The sequence below is a fragment of the Sardina pilchardus genome, chromosome 11 (genome assembly GCF_963854185.1).
Source record: "Sardina pilchardus chromosome 11, fSarPil1.1, whole genome shotgun sequence".
In the NCBI taxonomy this organism is placed as follows: domain Eukaryota; kingdom Metazoa; phylum Chordata; class Actinopteri; order Clupeiformes; family Clupeidae; genus Sardina; species Sardina pilchardus.
In genome coordinates this window covers 14,519,099-14,541,598 of record NC_085004.1, presented here as the reverse complement: position 1 = coordinate 14,541,598, position 22,500 = coordinate 14,519,099, and the positions used below count along the sequence as shown (strand labels likewise).

At 49.8% G+C, this 22,500-nt stretch overlaps 1 protein-coding gene across 2 annotated transcripts in view; it reads left to right on the top strand.

The window, feature by feature from the left end:
* Positions 1-22,500, top strand: part of arnt2 (aryl-hydrocarbon receptor nuclear translocator 2) — a 39,971-nt gene that overhangs the window by 15,247 nt on the left and 2,224 nt on the right. For both annotated transcript variants that reach the window (XM_062548792.1, XM_062548791.1), the window contains 13 exons: positions 908-1,010; positions 2,918-2,983; positions 3,986-4,071; positions 6,411-6,487; positions 7,073-7,207; positions 7,646-7,720; positions 10,557-10,708; positions 16,832-16,907; positions 17,093-17,216; positions 17,602-17,701; positions 18,028-18,166; positions 18,691-18,856; positions 22,414-22,500. The exon at positions 22,414-22,500 is cut by the window's right edge and continues 59 nt beyond it. In XM_062548792.1, the coding sequence (XP_062404776.1) occupies positions 908-1,010; positions 2,918-2,983; positions 3,986-4,071; positions 6,411-6,487; positions 7,073-7,207; positions 7,646-7,720; positions 10,557-10,708; positions 16,832-16,907; positions 17,093-17,216; positions 17,602-17,701; positions 18,028-18,166; positions 18,691-18,856; positions 22,414-22,500 (1,386 nt within the window). The remainder of the gene's footprint in view (positions 1-907; positions 1,011-2,917; positions 2,984-3,985; positions 4,072-6,410; positions 6,488-7,072; positions 7,208-7,645; positions 7,721-10,556; positions 10,709-16,831; positions 16,908-17,092; positions 17,217-17,601; positions 17,702-18,027; positions 18,167-18,690; positions 18,857-22,413) is intronic.

The following is a 22,500-nucleotide window of genomic DNA, read 5'->3' as shown; positions in this document are numbered from 1 at the left end:
AACACTGCACCGCCTCCCAAATGGGCACGCGGAGGCCGTTCCCTGCTGCCACAGAACGGAGGAGATCCGATGCAGGCCCCTCGGAAACGGAAGCACTAACACGGCTTCTTGCCTCTACTGCCTCTCCTGCCGCGCTCTCTCAAAAAGCCAGCTCACAGTTCACTGCTGCACCCACTGACTCACGGCTTTTAATAAACTCTCCACGTGTGGCCATTAGAATGGTTTTTTGAGTAGGAGGAGGTCTATCTTTTTGAGTGCTGTACATTTGTGTTATATCGCAAAACCTTGGTGGTCCAATAGGGCTTACTGTAGCTTTGTTTGTGTGCATAAAGTTAGTGATCTCCTGCTGGCTGTGTGGTCCGTCACATCGCTTGATTATCATTGCCGTGGGAATAAATGTTTGATGTGTGAGGATTTGCTAATTGTTTTTCTGTGATCCCCAACGGGATTGAGCTCGCTGTGTAGACATATGATATGCTGTTGTATGTTTGTGCATTTGGTGTATTAGAGCGTTCATGCGGCTGGGAAGTGGCAAGTTTTCCGCTCCTAAATTCCCTACTTCCGAAGTGAGAGTGCTCACTATGTTGTGACGTCAAAACATTCTCCTGGGAGTTTTCCCAAAGACCCCACTTACACCCCACCAGTACACACCCTAAACTCTAGAATTCTCCCACTTCCCAGTTGCTCATGAACGCACCATATTGTTCTTGTTTTGTTATTTTGATTATTGTTGTTGCATGTTTTCTAACTCAGGGCATTGCTGTAAAAGAGCTTGATGCTCAGTCAATTTCTCCCTGTATAAAAACTGATGATGATGATGAGGATGATGATGATGATGATGATGATGATATATCTCTGTGCATGTGTGTTATTGGACACTGTGTGACTCTGTTGGTGTCTGTTGCAGGTCGTATCCTGGACCTGAAGACGGGCACGGTGAAGAAGGAGGGCCAGCAGTCCTCTATGAGGATGTGCATGGGCTCCAGACGCTCCTTCATCTGCAGAATGAGGTAAAGATGGCCGCCGCCCGCTCCCTATTAACGACCACAACAGAGACTTCTCTCTCCTCCTGTCGGAACGGATGTTTTTGTGAAACATTTTTGAACATTTCTACATCCAGGCGCTGTTGGCCAGAGCTCTGTTGCTTTTATGCTTGTGGTGGGAATTCAGTGATTATCTGTGTCAATGCTCGGGACGGGTCAACGTTTTGTTGAAAGAAAGCGGCGCAGATGGAGAGGTTTCTGACCCATACTGTTGGACTACTGAAGCAGTGTAAGAAATGACCCATCTTCACACTCCTGTGCAGTGTGCTGACAGCATTTTGTTGACCTGTTCACCAACACTAATTCCCTCTGAAGAAAGCCCCTTGGCGTTACCCCAGTGCTCCATGTAAATTGACCAGCCCAATGAATTGGGATTTCAGGGAAGTAAAGTATGCTAAATCTGAGATGTATTTATAGTTCTCGGAGTCTGCTCTCTTTCACCATTGTTGCTGGCTTGCAGAATCGACCCACCATGCACATCTGCTTCAAGTCTTTCAAGTTGATGCGCCGTCTGTCCAGAAATCAGCGTTAGTCCATATGGACATTCTTTGTTGAGCTTGTCAAATTCTCCCGTGGTCTGTTAAAAAAAAAAAAAAAAAGGATAAAAAAAGGTTTTTTTATCTGAAACTTGAGGTCCCTTTTGGGAGACGTTTCAAAGCAGGCCATTTCTTAACCAACAGGAATGACACGAATTTCCTGAGCTGGCGTTCATGACCGCGACGCGTCCACTAACCCCGGACCTGAGCGAGCTCCGCGTTTTGTCTCCATCTGTCACCCAGCAGTTTGTGCGGCGCAGATGATAATTGTTGCTGCAGAGGCACAGAAAAATAAAGGCTCCAAGAATGCTCGCTGGCTGATTGAAGTGTGCTATTTCGGGGCACTCTCGCAAATGAAAGCCACATGGGGAGGAAAGAATAGCTCAGCGCACACAGCATCTCCATGGGGAACGTGTGCCCAAGCCAAATGGAATCCTCCAAAACAACATCATCATCAACAACATCATCGCCCCCCCCTTCACCCCTCAAAAAGCGCTTATGTAATGCTTAACCTAGCCATCTCGGCTGCCCTGGCCCCTCGTCCAGGAGCACTTTTGGCCGTTGTTTTTTTCCTCATGTGCACTGTAAACACGCATGCCTTGCATTTGTGAGCGGTGAACAACCTTTTGGATGGAGACCATGCGTCGGGGGGAGGAGGTTGGGGGGAGAAGTTTGTCCCAGTTATTCATGCTTGTTCCGAGACCAAAGATGATGGAAGAGGAAAGCTCTCATGTTCATCCTCACACTCTTGGAAAAACACACTCACGCACACCGTCTCACGCAACGCTTGCGAGCACACACACACAATCATGTGACACACACACACACACACACACACACACACACACACACACAGGCGCACATACTTGAATTGTTAGAGCATTATTTTTCATGCATGACATGCATGTAGCAATGCTGTGTCAGTGGGTTAAGACCTGAATAGATGTATCACCCAGGGTTCATGACCAGAAAACAGGAACTGTTCATGGACTTGAAATGTCGACCTGATCTCGACCTGATGATGGATAATTAACTAAGAGCATTCATCATAATCCACGGAGACCTCTGTGCTAGTGTTGATTACTGTTCAAGACTGCATTTGGTACACATTTGTGTTAAACTTAACATCCTGTAGCTAAACGATTCAGTATGAATATATGTATCTTTACACCCCTAATGCATATTGTCTCACGCAATTCTTGCAAGCACGCACAAACACACACACACACACACACACACACACACACACACACACACACACACACACACACACACATACACATACACACAGGCACACACACTTTGATATGACTGACCTTGATGTTACTGTGGTTGCAGGTGTGGGAGTGCTCCTTTGGACCACATCTCTCTGAACCGTCTGTCCAACATGAGAAAGAGATACAGGTAAGAAGCGCTGCGAACGCCGCACATTCGTCTGCCCCAGATAGCTTAGCCGCCTGCCTTAAGCAATGGAAACGCACCACACAGAGTGGCCCACTATCTGGGGCATATCCACACATGTCCCCCTGAGAGGACCCCCCCCCCCCCCACACACACACATACATACACTCACACACCTCACACACACACTCGTCGTCCTCGGAGTGCCCAGCATGCGACTCTCATCCCACACCAACAAAACAAACACCAAATCAATATCATGATGCAAGGCCTGTGTAATTTTAGCTGGGGCCCCAACTGCAAACTCCTGTGATGTTTTTTTGGAAAGAAAGAAAGAAGAAATGCAAAATGCTTTGGGGGGAAAGATTGTTTTTCACTGCTTGCTTTGGCTCTTGGTCTCACTAGCAGAATTACATATTTTTCAAAAATTTGCTGTGTCTTTTTTTCGGTCGGCTTTTTGTCCTCCGTGCACTTTCCCAGAAGCGGTTTTCTGCCAGGAATTTACCAGCAGTGTATTCTCCCCTCCTGTCTCCTCCTCTACACTCCCTGGGTGACCTTTGACCTCCCCTATGTCAGATGTACCCATTTGAAAGTGGAGCGCGTGGTGCGCTATCAGATTAATGTGTTTACGTGTGCCGCTGATGGAGGAGGAATGCAGCTGGCGGGGCCTGCGCTTAGACCAGGTTTAAACGGGGATTACACTATCAGCATGATTGACAAAATGTACATTATGTCATGCATGTATGTCAGGCGCATCCAAACTGTTCAAACATGCTCTGTCTGCACATCTCTGCTCCATGAAGGGAGGGAGTAGTTGGAGTGTGTTGTGACTGTCTCTCACTGTTTCTCCATTTCTCTCCATTTCTCTCACTTCCTCTATCTTTTTCTTTCTTTCTTTCTTTTTTTTTCTTTCTCCATCTCTCTGTGTCACTGTCTCTCTCTCTCTGTCTTTCTCTCTTTCTCTCTCTCTCTTTCTCTCCTTCTCTCTCTCTCTCTCTCTTGCAGGAATGGCTTAGGGCCTTCCAAGGAGGGCGAGGGACAGTACTCCGTGGTCCACTGTACCGGCTACATCAAAGCCTGGCCGCCAGCAGGTATTTATCTCCCTCACTGTACTGAACCCCAGTCTCCTCCCGCCAGCAGGTATTTATCTCCCTCACTGTACTGAACCCCAGTCTCCCCCCGCCAGCAGGTATTTATCCCCCTTACTGTACTGAACCCCCCCCCCCCTCCCAGCAGGTATTTATCCCCCTCACCGTGCTGAACCCCCATCCCAGTCCCCTCGTTCTGCTGTCCTTAACCTGAGGCAGTTGGCCCCTGTACCGCTCATCTGGTTTGGATCACGTCCATCGACAGAGCCGGCCTTCCAAGGCAGCTCATATGTGCAGTCCAATTGCATATGGATGACCTACAGCAAGACCCCCACCCCCCCCCCTTCAAAATCCTGATCCCTCTGATAGGTATATGTGTACCTGATCCAGAGATCTTCCCCTGGAATGTCCCAGTGTCATCATTTCAATGGCAGGTGTGCTAGGCTAGGCTAGGCTAGTCAGAGATCCCAGGCCATAGGGCGCTGGAGTGGGAGATTGAGCAGGGATGACTCCCTGCGCTCCGGTGCTGACAGAGACGTGCGAGGCCTCCCGCATTCTCCAGTCCCCTCCAGCAGTCCGCCAGGTGTCTGGATGAGGGTGATGGGGATCTGGGGAGTTGAGCAATGCTCACGCGGCACAGAGCTGCATGAAATCAACTTCATTGCTCTGCGGTTGGGGATTTGGGATTAATTCCAGGTATCACATAAACACGGGCTCGTCTCGTGCTTGTTGAAATTGATCACACATGTGCCACTTCCTGTGGGTTGACCGAAATAGCTCTTGAAAGGCCTGATTTAGTAACACGATTTGCCCAGCCGTTAACTTTGGTGAGACTGTCAACAGGAAAGGCATTCCTAGAGACCTCACTGTCTGGTATTTTAATATAAGGCAGTTCCTGGCCCGGCATTGTTAGGGATGATGAATTAAGTTCGATCTGATTTGATTTTGGGATTTGTTTATAGCCTCGTTCTTGGTCCGCGTATGGACCGCTTGGAACATGGACCTGGAGATTTAAGAGATGGAGTCACAGCTTGATGCGAGTGATCTGCCGGAACGCTACAAAAGGTTGATGGGAGGCCCCCACATTTTGACCTACACATGCCACAACTGCTTTCTGTTAGCGTAAACATGAGTTATTACACCGGACAGCCGCACGATTTCCATAGGAGGTTTTTGGCCAAGGATCTGCCACACACATTTACAGTACACCTCCTAACCCTGCCTTTGAGCACGCACCGCTCCCCCCAAGCCAACCTCTTGTTTTTCAGCCCTTCGCTTAAGCCCCGATCAGAGTGGAACGGAGCCAGAATTCAGTCTCTGCTCGGAATTCATCTCCAGGCCTCCTCTGGAATGTCTTCCCCCCCCTCCAGGGTGTCATCATCATCATCATCAGCACCGTTCCTCCGTGGTGTGGAGGGGCTCCTGCGGTTCTGACCGAGATTTTCTCATTATGCGTCCGCTCTCATCGCCGCAGCAACAGCGGAGGCACCCACACAGACAAACAAGGGCCTCGAGGAATGCGTCCTCCTCGCTCCGGCTTTACCTTTGACTCTCGAGTCCGCTCAAATCAGATTGCAACCAATTGCGTCGCGCAGCGCGCAACTCCTGACTGCGTTGACAGGTCGTTCCCCCCGGTCGTTCCCTCCGGAGGGAGCCGACGATGGTGTAGGGCTGAGGGTGATTTTCTCTCTCTCTCTCTCTGCAGGCAGCGGAGTCCAAGGCCTGAGCAGATTACGCCAGCACTCCAGCACCCTCCACATAATTAAAACAAGATTAGATATGTTCCGAGGGCTCCGTGCGCGCTGATATTAAGAGGAATGGCAGCTGACAGCGCTCAAGCCGTTTGTCATTTTGATGCTTTTTGTTTTTCTCCCCGGCTTTCGTCGTGTCTTGTTTTCATTCAATCTAAACACTCCGTCTTTGTCTTGGGGAAATCGTCCCGACACTAATGAGAAAGCAAGTGTTTTTTTGTTTTGTTTTTTTCTTCTTTTCTTCCTCTGAAACTGGGGAAGGCTGAACAATAAACAGGATATAAAACCCATCGGGCCATTTGTAGTAATAAAAGACTGGGGCTATCGTTCCCATTCCCCTTTGTTATGTTGTGAAATGATTTACTGGTAGCAGCACTGCCGTGATGTTTACCGAGTGAGGAGCTCTAACAGGAATTCTATTTGTGACTGTTTGACCTCCACACACACACACACACACACACACACTCTCTCTGTCACACACACACACACACACACACACACACACACACACACACACACAGACACACACACACACACACGCGCTTAGTCTGCGGATGTTGTTGATGAGTTTGTTTCCCTTCTGGTCTCTAGGCATGACGATACCTGACGAGGACTCCGAGGGAGGCCAGACAAGCAAGTACTGCCTGGTGGCTATTGGAAGACTTCAGGTATGCATGAGGTCATTGCTTGTGTGTGTGTGTGTGTGTTTGTGTGTGTGTGTGTTGCATCTGTCTTGCAGAGGGCAGCAGCCAGGCAGAAGAATATGCGTGTGATGAAAGCCCATAGGGTCACATGTTAGCGTGTGTGTGTGTGTGTATGTGTGTGTATGGAGGGGGGGGGGGGGTGTACGGTTAGGGGGCTTTAAGCAGGAGCCATGGAGGTCAGCGGGCATCAGGATCACTCCCGGTGGATTAGCCTAATGGATAAGACATGGAGGACGTGCAGCCGGAGCGGCTGCCTCCTCCTCCTCCTCCTCCTCCTCCCCGATCTGGGGAGACATCTTTATGGCCGCCATGTAGAGTTTATTAGGGGGAGCACTCAACCTGTGGCCTAAAAGCACATGGAAATGTTTTAAAATGAGTATACTCCTTCTGGTGTCCGTGTGTGTGTGCGTCTGAGTGTGTGTGTGTGTGTGTGTGCACGAGTGCGTGTGATTAAGTGTGTGTTTGTGTGAGAGCGCGTGTGTGTGTGTGTGTGTGCATGCTCACTCCTTTAGTAAGTGCTTTGTTTGTTTGCCTTCCCCCCCTCGCCAGGTAACCAGCTCTCCCGTCTCCATGGACATGAACGGCCTGTCCGTCCCCACGGAGTTCCTCTCGCGCCACAACTCCGACGGCATCATCACCTTCGTGGACCCCCGCTGCATCAACGTGATTGGCTACCAGCCACAGGTCAGCAGCGTCTTTCCCATCAACGTGATATGGCTGCCAGCCATAGGTCAGCGGGCCGGGCCTCGCCTCTGCCGCGGGGCAGGGAGAGCCTCGGAACGTCATGTGCACATTCTTTGGCGAGGGTTTCGGAACGCTCGGATTTCATAAGCCTCCTCTCGCCTGCCTCTCCGCGTCCCGTGAGGAGTCTGTGAGGCTCATTACCTCGCCTCCACTCGCTGGAGTGTAAACACCTGAGCTGAACATGTCAACACAGCCATGTTGGCATCTCTTGGATTTGCCCTTTTCATGAACCTTTGGGTCATAATAATAATGTTCGAGTGTGTGTGTGTGTGTGTGTGTGTGCCGGTGCGTGCGTATGTGTGTGTGTGTGTGTGTGTGTCCACTCACTGTGTCTTACATCATGTGCCCACATGACATGACTCTCGTTTGCTTTTACAGGATCTGCTCGGGAAAGACATCCTGGAATTCTGCCACCCGGAGGACCAGAGCCACCTGCGAGAAAGCTTTCAGCAGGTATGTGTGTGTGGGCGAGGGTGACTGTCTATGCGTGTATGTGTGTGTGTTTGTGTGGGCGAGGGTAACTGTCTCTGTGCGTGTGTGTGTGTGTGTGTGTGTTTGTGTGGGCAAGGGTGACTGTCTGTGCGTGTGTGTGTGTGTTTGTTTACCTTCGTCTGTTTGGGTGCACCTTTTAGCATCTGCCCAAGTATGTGTCATCGTGTGGATTAGTGTCCTCTTGTGTGTGAATGCATCACTGAATGTGCACGGCTGTCTGTGTCTGTCTACATCTGTCTGCGTGTGTGTGTGTACACCTTTGTGCAATCCTGCCATCTTTGCCTCGTATCCCAACACAATCGCCGAGGCCTCTGCCAGCCGCGCAGCAATAAAAGAGGCTCTTTGTGGTGCTCCTGAAAGCAGGCTCTCTGGTACTACAGGGCTCAGATCGCCCATTGTCCTTCTGGCTTTATCTGGCAGTCGACAGTAATTAAGCCTGTTGGCTGACTGACACACACACTGTTGGACCGCAACACTCACTCCCTTCCTCTCGCCCTTCCTCTCTTCCTCCCTCCCTCCCTCTTTCTCTTTCTCTCTCTCTCTTTCTGCTCCTCTCTCTGGCTCTCCAGAGTCATCCTTCTAAGGTCACGCAGTGGAGATTTATTTCTTTATTTTTCTTCCCCCTGGCCGCTCATCAGTGCTTATTTCTCCGCTCTGCCCTGCTCTTGCTCTCGATCTTGCTCTCGCCCTGCCCACCTCCCTACCCACTTCCTACTGCCCCCCCTCCCGGCCCAGCCCGGCCCTGCCCGGCCCTGCTCTGCCCACCCCTCTCCTCCCCTGCCCTCCTGCCAGGCCCAGGTCCATGTCTGTGCCAACGGATTCACAATGTTCCGGAAAAGTCAAGAGGGGCAAAAAGAACATGTACAGTTGCAGGAAAGGCTAGATGAGTAATGAGTTGCTCAAGCCTTGGGGTGGCGACTGGTTACTGCTATCAGGAAACCTCTGGGCTCTTCCCATCATCATCATCATCATTGTCATCATCATCATCATCATCACTATTAGCCCTGCACAATGTTCCAGAAAAGTCAAGAGGGGCAAAAAGAACATTTACAGTTACAGGACCTGGTCACTGCTATTAGGAAACCTCTGGGCTCTTCCCATCTTCATCATCACCATCATCATCATCACCACCACCACCATCAGCCCTATCAGCGCTCTGGTAAATGGAACCTGAGAGGAGCTGGGAGTCCCCCGTCTTGCAACACGTATGCATGTACACCTGCTCTCCCAAGCAGCATCATAACTCATACGTGACACTAACTTCAACAGAGGCTGACGCTTCATGAAGAGAAAGTGCCTACGCCTGGTGGGTGTGCAGAGCAAGGACAGGAGTGTTATTGTTGGCTCCGGGCTCCGATATGCGTCGAGACATGAATAACATTAAAATGGCCGAGGCTTGTGAAAGCAGGCGCCTTCTGTGTCAGAACATTAAACCATTTGCGTCTCTTCAGAACATCAGGGCACTTTGTACCATCACTTTTTGTCGGAAAAACAACAACAATCGCATGGCCTTGCGGAGCCGGTGTGTGTGTGTACGCGACCTCGTCCAGGGAGTGGTTGCCGCCCTGCCCAGCTGTGGATGAGCCCCTGCCCCCGGGGCTGTTGACTGAAGGAAAGGGAGAGGCGGTGAAATAACCGCTCGTCTCCCTCCGAGCCGGTGCCCGTCTTTCACGGCCCCAACTTTTCCGGGGAAGGAATCCTCTCTCGCCCCACGAAGTGCAGAAAACGCTCCGGAGTCGCCAAGAATAACACCCGGCATCCCGCAGCCTGTCCGCTGTCTGAACAGCACCATGTTGTTGTGCTGTGCCCGTTACCTCTGGTTCCCATTTTACAAAAATCCCCCCCGACTTCAAGGTGTGGTACCCCAACTGGTTTGCATTAGGAAACCCATCCTGCAAAATTCTTTGTTTCTGATCTGTATCGACTAAGATAAGATTACTAAGGCTTTACATTTTTTTCAAGTACTTCCCAGTCCTTCACAAGCGGAAAAACCACTCTCTTCACTAACTCGGCCACGACACTTCAGATTCAGATGGAAACCATAACCCCTGTCAGCAGTGTGACAGCAGAAATGATACTATGGAAGGAATGTTTAAGTTAGGGGGGAAAAAAGCCCAATATTCTCGGCTGGGAGTCTGCCAAATGTCTCGCGCCAACAGCAGTCTAGTGAGCGGAAGGCCCCTGTGTGTGTAAGGCATCTCCGCAATGCATCTTTTGATCACACACACACACGCAAATATTGCTCATGCATGCACTCTGTCCATCTCATTATCTTCAGACTCATTTGCGGGGGCCCCCCCTATATATTTAATGCAGACACGTGGAGACAGCAGTTATGCAACGTGGTCTATCTAGGCCTCCACACCCGGTCTTTAACTAACAGTCGCATTCCTCGCAAGACAGTCACAGTTATTGCAGGCCTGGAATGAGCGAAAACGTTTGGCTTTATTTAAAAACGGAAATTAAACGCGTTAAAGGGCTTTATCGTTTGTTTGGCTAATTGTGTGCTGGAATTGTCGTGTTGAAATGTGCTGCGAAAATATGCGCAGCTAACACACCAAAGTGTCATTGCGCAAATGAGCAGTGTGCCTCTTTCCCACGATTCTGTGCGAGCAGATGGAGCCGCACATCTGTCCTCTCTGTACGCTCGCCACGTCCTTTGCCATGTTCAAACGCTCACTCCTCTATACTATAAATTTCTTAATCCCCCAGGGTTCCGACTTAACACGAGCTGCCAAAAGTACATGTATTCTGTTGATCTGAGCTCAGGCAGATGTTCTCCCTGTTCCGCTCGCAGGTGGTGAAGCTAAAAGGCCAGGTGCTGTCGGTGATGTACCGCTTCCGCATGAAGAACCGTGAGTGGATGCTGATCCGGACCAGCAGCTTCACCTTCCAGAACCCCTACTCGGACGAGATCGAGTACATCATCTGCACCAACACCAACGTCAAGTATGTTCCCCTCCCCGTTCCGTTGTTCCGTTCCCCTCTCTCACTCTCTTTGCACTGACACACACGCAACAGAACACTGTTACATACCAGAGCATCAGCGCTGATGAAAACATACAGGATCGCATGTCTGAGAATGCTTTACAGTAATGCTCGTAAATGTATGCCAAAGAAGCAAACAGCTTTTGCTGTCTGAGAGTAATCAAGACGTATCAGCTTGTCACTGAGAGCGCTTCACAGGCTAACTATCTATCTCTGACTGTAATTAAGTGCAGTTTACTGTAACGCCGGGGACGGCATTTATGCTGCCAAGTCAGGAAATGTTTATGTGGCTCACAGAATGCTGGCATTGGCTTTTTTTCTTCTTTTCTTTTTTCAAACACACTGTTTCAGAATGCCAAATAATATTTGCCCTAGTTCTTGATTTACGTCTTGTTAATAAGGTGGGGAAAAAGCAAGACTGAATTGAGTTATGCTCCAGCTCAGAGACCCCAGCCGCTCTGCCTCCGCCCCGGCTCCATCCCTCGCTTTTTTTCTCCCTCCTTGTTTACTGAAGGCCTGTGTTTGCTTAGGTCCCTCTGGTCCCTGGCTAGATGGATAGTCGCGCTCACACTGCTCCTGCCGGAGCTCAGGCAGACCCTAAACCTCTCAGACGAGGCAGGACAGCTAAGGTCACTGGCTGTCTAGGCCCAACACGTCATCTATGTTTTTCTCTCCCCTCTCTCTCTCTTTCTCTGTCTCTGTCTCTGTCTCTCTCTCTCTCTCTGAGCCAACAGTCATGAGTAACCCCAGCAGTGCATTATGCACAGGAACTTGAAAGGAGTTAGGCAAGCGATTACACTTTGCTTTGTGTAAGCATGTCAGTGCTAAAGACACTGCACTGCAGGTGTGTTATTTCATAGTGCTAACAGACGCAGTTCTAACAGTAGGGGGCACTTATGTGTTCTGTGTGTGTGTGTGTGTGTGTGTGTGTGTGTGTGTGTGTGTGTGTGTGTGTGTGTGTGTGTGTGTGTGTGTGTGTGTGTGTGTGTGTGTGTGTGTGTGTGTGTGTGTGTGTGTGTGTGTGTGTGTGTGTGTGTGTGTGTGTGTGTGTGTGTGTGTGTGTGTGTGTGTGTGTGTGTGTGTGTGTGTGTGTGTGTATGTTCCACCTGCTGGGAGAACGTGAGCCAGGAAATGGCTGTGCGCTCACTTCATTGGAAGAAGGTGTGCCTGTGCGTCAGTGCTGTTGTACAGGATCGGGACAATGCTTACTTTACTCAATGTAAACATCCTACTTTCCAAAACGGTGGACCGTGTTGGAGGCCCGTACTTAACCCGCCCAGTGTCCAATTACTCGGACACTGATGTGTGCTTTCACGTCGACGTGTGGAACAAGCGCTGCCATTTCCTCTTCCAGAAGTCCCACTAATGACTTATGATGGAGCCAATAAGCGACTCTGTGGGAAGAGATTGGATTAACTATGTAAACATACCCCTCCACCTCACACCACCACCACCACCACCACCACCACCACCACTACTCCAACTCCTCCACCCGTCAACCCGCCCGCCTCCCACCCGCAGCATGGCTGGAATACCAGCGCACTTTTGCAGCTGTAATGAGGCCCATGGAGGACCTCACGTGGCGGTTCTCCTCAGATTTACCGCTCCGCCGTGAAGAATTAAGCCCCTTTCATCAGAACCTCCGTGAGGGTGTAAACGATGCGTTTGGCCTTCTGGGGGGACGGAGGCCGAGGCGAGGACACCACGGGAGACTCGCGGTTGCTCCCACTCGATTTGCTCCGTGATTTGGAGCGTGCGTGGGGCGAGCAGGGTCGGGGTGTTTGTCTGTCTGTAGTAGTGCAGGAAGTGGCGGGGAGGGGGGGGGATGCAAATCGGGTGTCGGGTGGAAATCAGGAGGGATCAAGCAGTGTTTGGGATTGCATTGCCTGCTGGAGAGCTGCTGAACCGAAGCGACCCCCACCACGAGTTCGGCAGGGAAAATATGTCACGGCATCCCACTCTGTCTGTCAGGCACTGCAGCTCTGGTTCGGGGTGTGTCTGCAGTAATGAATGGCTTCCGGGCCTCAGGGTCGCGTCTCGCAAGTTTATGTACCGTAGACACATGATGGGGAAAAGGGGGTAGGAGTCGGGGGGGGGGGGGGGGGAGGGGGAGGGTTGGGGAGCAGTGGGTGGTAGTGCTACTGTTAGCTTGTGTAGACACACAATCATTTTTACCACGTCTTCCTCCCAGTCCCAGCGCAGGGCTCACACTCGTGCTTTGGGACGATCGAAAGTTAATTTGTAACCCCCTCAGCGCAGCGGACTTTATCGAACCCATAGTTTGGGGAGATGTATGGGGACGGCGGAATTTTGACCCTGGCAAGTTTTATGGAGCTGTCGCGGAGAGCGACCAAGGTGGCCCCGGGTATGAAAGCTCCACATTTTTTGTCTGGACAGCTGCCAGCGAGTAGTAATCAACCTGCTAAAGCAAACAGCACGGCAACAGGCAACAGGCACCAGACCCCCACAGGGGAAGATGTCTACCCCAAACGTCTCCGCGATAGTATTCAGATATAATTTTCCTGAGTGCTAGAGTCCACAGTGTTTTATATTACAGAGAAAAACAAGTCATAAACGCATCGGCAGGTGTGGCCCTCGGGGCTCGTTTCCTCTCCAGCCCTGTGGCAAACCTTTTGTCTCTCTCTCTCTCTCTCTCTCTCTCCTTTGGTGTGGGACTTCTCAGAAGACTCTCTAAAGTCTAAAAGATGTCTTTCATAACCACATATTTTCATCCCCCTTTTTTTTTTGTCCTCTCGGAGGCCGCTGTCCGAAATGAAGGGCTTGAAAGCTAGACCAGCTGTGTCCACAGTTTAGCACACTTTTATGCCTTACAAAAGGGTGCCTCTCTGTTGATGTTTGTCGTATTGATTTAAGAGATGGACATCTAATCGTGAGTCATGAAAGCCATAGTCCATTGTTTTACTTTCCGAGCCTGCAAGCTGATAATTTTGCGTGTGGAGAGGTTTCAGTTTCGACTGAATTAAAACAGAAATTCCCCTTTTATAAACCTTTGGCTGTTGTCATTCATTATATATATTTAGCTTGTTTCTTTCCCCCCTGATGATGCAGCTCCTAAAACGTTAATGTAATGTTTTAGTATGCAGGAGGCAACCCGCAGGAAGAAATTGGGTATGAAAATAGTTACACACACATAATTTACTCGTCTTTACTGCTGGAAACTGATAGCGACGGCAAATAATTTCAGCACACTTCCAGACTGTGTCCATAAACCTGAGTTATTTAATGGCAAAAATGGTCAGCTCGGCCCGGCACTGCCTCTCACATTTAAAGAGCGACCTGTGGAGGCCAGTAAAGCAGACCCAAGCTGCGACCTCGTTGGCACCACTCACCAGCCTCCTGGCTCCGGGTGAGGGTGAGTGTGTGTGTGTGTGTGTGTGTGTGTGTGTGTGTGTGTGTGTGTGTGTGCGCACATGCACATATACCTAATTCAGGCAAAACTGGTATATATGCATTACACAAGCAGATACATTTACCAAATACCCTGGCTAATATCAACTGATTTACACACACACACACACACACACACACACACACACACACACACACACACACACCATACATACACCATACATACACCATACATTTTCTGACGCAATGCATCATCTTTTGTCTAATGTTTTTATGTTAATGTGTAGGCAGAAAAACATAATTTGTCAAACAAAAATGCTCTATAAATCTAAATTCGGCATTGGTATTAATCATTTTAGGCTTTCTGTTGCATATCTTTCCACATTTCCACGTTCACGCTTGCATACACACAAATAACAAATAACAAACAGAATTAATCAACAAATAATTATGAATTTGTTAAAGTTTGAATGTTAATAGAGAATGTAAGTCAACAAACTGTCCTGGTTTAACATGGTCATCTATGAAACCAGAGATCATTTGAATATTTGAATCCATTCTTCTGATGGGAGGTTGGCTTCATTGCTAGACCAAATGTTCTGCCCACTTGCGTCCAAAGTCTTTGAGGTATTTGAGACTCTTCCTCTTCCTCACACACTCCCACAGACCTCTGTAGTTTAAAACAACATTCCAAAAACACCCAAATAAGCACAGCAAGCACAAACAACAGACACACACACACACACACCCCTCATGCACACCCATACAAATGAAAAGATAACACACCTCCAAAACAAACTAACACAGACACACACACACAGAGAGAGAGAGAGGCCTGGGGCCACATGTGGGCAGCAGCAAATAGCCTTGCTCATTATCATGACAACTGGCCCAGCCCCTGCAGCCGGAGCGTCCTGCAGAATGAGAGGGGAGTCGCGGTGCCCATGATTAAGCCATTCTTCATCTGTATCGACTCCCCTAATGTAGATGAAGCTCGGAGCGGCCGCTCAAGCAGAAACAACAAATGATGAAGTTGGGCATGCCAGGGCCCGAGATGAAAAGATGGTTTCTTGTTTTTCTTCTTCTTCTTCTTCCTCTCCTTCCTCCTCTTTCTCTGCCCCTCTATTTGTTCACTCCTCATGATGGCTTTTCAGGCATAGATCATCTACCGTTTGTGCTTGAAGTAAGGCAGTCCGAGTTCAGTTCCTGTGGAAACTTGGACGCCGTCATATTTTGAAACTGTCTGTTTTTTTTTCACCTCCCCTCTTTTGCTCGCTCGCTCACTCGCTCACTTTTCAAAAGTTCAAATATCGTTCAGTGTCTTGGGTGTTATCCATCTCACCCTGGTGTTGGTTCAGGTGACCCTGACTGCACTCAGCTCCCTTTCGTCTGGCACAAGAACAGTAAACCCGTCTTTCTCTCTGGTCCCTCTCTCTCTCTCTCTCCCTCTCTCCTTCTCTCTCTTTCTCTCTCCCTCTCTCCTTCTCTCTCTTTCTCTCTCCCTCTCCTTCTCTCGCTCTCCCTCCTCTCTCTCTCCCTCCTCTCTCTCTCTCTTTCTTTCTATTCACACACATGCAAAAATGTGTAAGGGCGAAGCACTCCTTGACATGAAAGGCTCTCTGAAGTATTTCCCTTCATTAAATGTTTTTTGTTTTTTGGTGGCCAGTTCTTTTTGAAGCAGCCCTTGCACGCAGAGTCGCCAGTAGCCTAAGTAGATGATGACCTCACATTAGGTTGCTCGTCAGGGACCAGTGGCCATATACATTGTGGCAAGAGCTCACCAGGCTAGGGGGGGGGAGGCAGAGGCTTCACACTTTCCATGAATCCATAATGGTGTTCAATTATTTTCCCTGTCACAACTTTCGAGTGGGCATATTTCAGCGCGTAAACAGCCAGTAACTCAACCTCAGGAGGTGTGGTGGAGCCCGTGCACTCCTGTCAGGGATGAGGGAAGCTCATTTGCAGGAGACATTTTGTGTTTGCTTCGATAGACCTGCCTCCACATGGACTTCATTACTGAGGACTCCTGGATGTTCACTGGTATTACAGGGATGCCAGTGTCCTATTTTTTTTTCCAAGAGAGACAAACAGAAATGGACTCAAAGTACCTTCTGAGAAAGCTGTGCCTGCCTGCCAGCCTATCTCCAGAAATAAACAGCCACATTATGCCCTGTCCCGATATATATATATAAAACAATATCAGCTCATTTTGGTAAACAGGAAATTTCAGCTTTGGATTTTTTGGAAAAAATCTGCAGGAAATCACCACATGGCCCTTAAAAAAGTCCAAATGAGATTGTACAGAGGCAAAGCGAGCGGTCCACAAAGTGTTTTAGGTCTCTGCCGCGTCTTCATCAGTCACGGTGTTTATTTTTGCGTCCATTAAAATAATCATGCATGAAATTGAAACCCCTGTGAACACCGCAGTTAGACTCGACTCTGACTTAGCGCATCTCGTTCAGGCTGCAGCCTAGCGATCCAGCTGATGGCGTGTTTACAGACAGGGGTGGAATTTTGTTTGGCTCGATGGCACGCCGCTGGAGCCGATTGTGTCATTTGGCTTTGATGTCGGGGTCGTTGTGCGCCGTGCTCCAGGGCCGGCTGTGTTGTAGCATGTTGTGTTTTGTTTAAACGGGTTATTGTTGTTGTTGTTGTTGTTGTTATTGTTGTGGTGTCTGATGAAGACTTTTGGTTCTCCTTCTGTGTGTGTTGCAGGCAGCTCCAGCAGCAGCAGCAGGCCGAGCTGGAGGTCCATCAGAGGGATGGCCTGACCGCCTACGACCTCTCCCAGGCAAGCCCCCCTCCAGATGCCTCCGCTGTCTCTCACCCCACCTCCCTTACTGTACCTCCCCACCTACCCAAGGCCTACCCAAAATGATCTATTTACATACATAGGCCACCATTCATCATTTTGGAAGCTGTCCTTGGTTTACTTTTTATGGTGTCGCTCCAACCTGACCTGGCATTTCTCTGCAGGTGCCCGTCCCTAACGTGCCGTCGGGAGTGCACGAGACTGGGAAGGCCATCGACAAAACGGAGGCCATGTTCTCCCAGGAGAGAGACCCCCGCTTCGCAGACATGTACTCGGGCATCTCCGGAGGTAAGTGCCTTGCTTTATGAACAAGCGACCTCTTCTGTCTGCTGTTGCATGGTCTTGTGCTGGTGTTGAAGATTGAATATAATGTCACCTAATGGCTAATGTAGATAAAAAGTCTGGTCGTTATGGAAGCTTGGCAGAATATGGTCTTCAGGGTTTTGCGGCGTTCCAAGGACCAGTACCAATAAATAACTATAAATAAAGAATCTATCTAAGCACCTTTAATAGTTATTACAGACAGGATAGTTGCTCACAGCAGAATCCAAGTGTTGACATTTTGAAGGCCATTATTTTACCGCTGGTCTCTCCAGGGGATGCGTTAATGTCTGTGAAAAGTGTGAAAGGCTCCCAAATAGCATGTGTGCTCAGAGCACTTTTCTTCCCTTAGCTGATAAGAAGATGATGGTCCCATCGTCCACAGCAGGGAGCCAGCAAATCTACTCCCAGGGAAGCCCCTTTCAGCCGGGACACGCTGGAAAAAGCTTCAGGTGAGCGGGGGTGTGTGTGTGTGTGTGTGCATGTGTGTGCGTGCGTGTGTGTTTGCGTGTGAGTGTGTGTGTGTGTGAGAATGTTTGTGTGTGTGTGTGTATGTTTGTGTGTGTGTGTGCATGCGAGCGTGGGTGCGTGCGTGCGACTTGGATAAAACAAAAAAATAAGGTGCAGAGGCTGTCAGGATGTTGACTTTCAAAAACCCTCACAGCCTTGAAACCTGAGCAATCTTTTTCGACTGGAGCAATCAAGTTGTGTTGATCCAGACTCCGGGCTGTCAGCCCCGGCGCTTCTCACTCATGACCTGCCGCTTTGGCCTTCGCAGCTCGTCGGTGATCCACGTGCCGGGGGTCAACGACATCCAGCCGTCTGCGTCCGCCGGGCAGAATCTAGCCCAGATCTCCAGACAGCTCAATCCCGGCCAGGTGTCCTGGACAGGAAGCAGACCTCCTTTCTCAGGCCAGGTGAGGTCCGCGCACTGCGCTCCGCTCCGCTCCGATCCGTGACTGCGCTCGTGCGCCGCGGACTTAAGTGCTCAAATTCTCTGCATGCCTGTTTGGGGTCGATTAGCCTAATTAGCTGCGGTAATGGAAACATGCCTCGTTATTGTGTAGCGTGTTCCAGAGACGTGCACATGGGAATGAGGAAGGGGGGGCTTGATGTACAAAACGCACATACCCCAGGCTTTACATGAACCATTTTAATAACAGTCATCTGTCTCTCTTTTTTTCTCTCTTTTCTTCCCTCTTTCCATCTTTTACTGTCCCTCACTCCCTCCCTTCCTTCCTTCCTTCCTTCCTCCCTCCCTCCCTCCCTCCCTCCCTCTCTCTCAACCTTCCTCTCTCTCTCTCTCTACCTTCCTCCCTCCCTCTCTCTCAACCTTCACCTCTCTCTCTCTCTCTCTCTCTCTCTCTCTCTCTCTCTCTACCTTCCTCCCTCCCTCCCTCCCTCCCTCTCTCTGCTTTCCTCCCTCTCTCTCTACCTCCAGCAACTCCCTGCACAGTCCAGCAAGGCCCAGTCGTCTCCGTTTGGGATCGGCTCCAGCCACAGCTACCAGGCTGACCCGTCCTCCTACAGTCCGCTGTCCAGCCCGGCCACTTCCTCCCCCAGCGGCAACGCCTACTCCAACCTAGCCAATCGCAGCACAGCCTTCGGTAAGCGTCCCGGCGTCCTTAACTGCCACTGCGCGTTCACCTCCAGCGGCCGCACGTCGTCAGCCAAACACAGCACCTGTCCGCTAACCACACTCGGTTGATACATGGCTGTTTGCTCACACATTAGATCAGGTTAAATCCCTGTCAAACTCCCTGCCACCGCCAGGTCATCTCGGTCATCGCGGGTGCCTTTCTGCATCGTATGCGTACGGAAAAGAAAATAGACATTAAACCCTGTTCACACATCAAACAAAGGCAGGGTTATATTTGCATGCGTTTGCTCGCCCCCCTTCTCCCCGTCAGTCAAGTCCTGCTCAGACTCCTCGTTGACCGGGTCGCTCGTTGGCCTGCCTGTGGAGACACGCAAGCCTTTCGCTGAGGCTTCATTAAGTCCACACACTCACACAGAGAGCATGGAGGGTGGTTATGACACAGGGGACCGGCGCCGCTGGGAGCCCGAGGGCCACGAGGAGTGCGAACAGCGGGAAGCCCACAGCGCCACGTCTCCGAGCTCTCCAGCTGGCACCCATAGGTTTTTAATCAGCGTGCCGTGCCGTGGTACCTCCGCACTTCAAAAAGGGGCCGAAATCTGGTTTCCATACATTCCTTGCAATTCCAAAGCACGGCATTAATCACCCAAATCATAAGTCCCACTGACAGCTTTTTCTTTTTTTTTTTTTTTTTTTTTTTAAATAGACAAGACAATTACACAATGGCTGGAAATTCCTTGGCTCTAATCCACAATCCTGCTGGATTGGTCGTAGAGCCGTTTTTTCCTGGTGGATGTATATGCGTGCGCTGGAACGCTTAAGTGGGGATTATGGCAATGCTCTGTTCATGAGAAACATAAAGGGGCATCATGGGAAAGCCAAGCCACCCTCGACCGTTCCCCGACTCCTGGGGCGAGAGGCATCTGCGTCGGGCTACGACTCCATTTTTTTCCTCTTTGAGCAACTTTGCCCGTGGCGGAACGAGCGAGTCCGCCCCCTCCCCCGTCTGATCAGTGGGGCCGGTTTGATAAGTCATTTAGGCTGGAAAAAGGTGGCATTAAAATTCCGCACGCACGCCTAGCGACTGTGCCAGAGATCCGAGCTTTAAGTGGCTCCCCAGAAACCCTGAAGGCTTGTACCAGCTGCTCACAAATGAAGCCGTTCTCCAGCCTCGTGTCCAGATGATTCACTTTTAATGCGTTGTCATTAGCCACGTGGAACGTTTCAGTCTCCCTTTTTGCTATCGTGGTTTCATAACACATGAGGCAACACATCAAACATTAGCACCCAGCTATCAGTGGCTCTTTTTTTGTCCCCACTGCTAATAGTTGGCAAGGAAAAACAAGTCCTTCTGTCTCTTTTTATGATGTAAATGTAATGGATTCTTGAATGAAGGATTACTACCCCCAGCAGTGATGCTTTTTCATCCACTTAAAATGTGTTTTGTTTCCGGTCTCTCCTTGTTTTTCGGCCACGAGTGTTCGTCAGTGGATGAGTCAGTCAGTGTTGCCTGCAGCTAAATCAACAGTTTGTTCTGTGATGAGACTGTGCTATGCTTTTGGTCACCTGTGAAAAAAGCCTTTTTTGGACAGCTATTTGCCACAGAAATGCTTAACAACTTGCCACTTAATTCTCAGTGACGGACGGACACACACACACACACACACACGCACACACACAGACATTGGTAAACGATTGATATTGAGTTCTTTTACATTCTTTTGTAGTCTGGTCGCGTAATGGTCCATGAGAAATGAAAACGCAGCGGTGACGAATGGGAGTAGGAGTTGATAGTTTAAATAAACATAGTTATTATTATTTAAACCATTAAGTCACAGAAACCCTTCTGGAAAGCTACATACAAACACAAACTCTAAACTGGTGAGTCATGCAATGACTCGAGCAGAAAACACCAAAAAAGAGCCCTTGCGTCATCACCTCGTCAGCATCAGCATCAACATAACAACATCACAACGATGCAACAATGCAGGCCTCTAGGAGAGGATGCTGTAGGGAACGCAGGTGATGTGGCTTGTGCACTCCGCAGTACTCAGACAGATGTCGGTGCGTGGCTACTCAGACCCCATCATAGTAACTGACATGGGAGACAGGCGTTGATTGACAGCGACTGTAATACACACAAGGTAAAGGTACCAAGAGCTGAGGTAGGTTGATGTAGGTTCATGATCAGCTGATGGGCAAGATGGTTCAGTTTGTTATTATTCAATCCCTTCTAGCTCTGCTTCTCATTCTTAATGTCTGTCATCAGACTTTTAGCCCATTTTCAGAAACACACACATTCACTTATTTGGAGTACTCTACGGACCATCAAAATAGTTGCCGAAGTGCTAGGGTTCACAGCGCAAGGTTGATTTGTGGTTAATTTGGAAAGCTTTTAGGCAGCTGCGACGGTCTCTTAGCAGCATGGCTAATGCATTTGAAATGACAGTGAAAATCCCCATGTATTAATTGCAAAGCATCAACAACTCTGAAAGTTTCTAAGCAGTACATGGTGTCGGGTCACAAACAGTGGCGAGAGGAACAGTTGGGGCTTGATGGTCCCTAATGGGTAGATTCAGTTGTGTGTGTGTGTGTGTGTGTGTGTGTGTGTGTGTGTGTGTGTGTGTGTGTGTGTGTGTGTGTGTGTGTGTGTGTGTGTGTGTGTGTGTGTGTGTGTGTGTGTGTGTGTGTGTGTGTGTGTGTGTGTGTGTGTGTGTGTGTGTGTGTGTGTGTGTGTGTGTGTGTGTGTGTGTGTGTGTGTGTGTGTGTGTGCGCGCGCGCGCGCATCTCTTGACTTGTCATTCTGTTGAGATGACCGTGGGAAGGCGGTTACCAAAAGTGAAGTTCTGCACCAGTATCTTGTCAGCCAGGACCACACCTGTGGGCATCAGACTCTGCATCTCACTTAGACTCCCTCCACACACACACACACACGTCCTCCCTTCAGCCCGTCAGCTTGCCATGCATACGCAGGCCCTGTATCATTTCTCCGAAAGAGCAGCATCTGTGATGGGTGCGCTCTAGCCGCTGGCGACAGAATGTCAAAAAGCGTTCGCTTTCCACGTTCCATCGGCTTCCAGGAAACGTTCTGAAGTTTGAGCGCCTCTGGAAGGTACCTCAGCGGGGGGTCGCACACGTGGAGAAGCTCCCTAAGCAGCAGCCAGGACTCTGCAGAGATTCGCATCAAAGCCTCCAGCCCCTCTATACGCTCGCCTCCCTCTCAGGCTGGCTCCCTATTAGCATTTGGATGCAGAACATCCGTCCATTTTCTCCATCTCACCGTCTGCCATTTCGACTGTCGGACCTTGGGGGTTAAATGGGATGTAATGGGTCTACATTGAGCTCCATATAGTGCTTCTTCTTACCTGTGTGTGTGTGTGTGTGTGTGTGTGTGTGTGTGTGTGTGTGTGTGTGTGTGTGTGTGTGTGTGTGTGTGTGTGTGTGTGTGTGTGTGTGTGTGTGTGTGTGTGTGTGTGTGTGTGTGTGTGTGTGTGTGTGTGTGTGTGTGTGTGTGTGTGTGTGTGTGTGTGTGTGTGTGTGTGTGTGTGTGTGTGTGTTCGTCTGCAGATGTGTCAGCAGAGGGCAGTCAGAGCGGAGGCCAGTTCCAGGGCAGGCCGTCGGAGGTGTGGTCCCAGTGGCAGAGCCAGCACCACG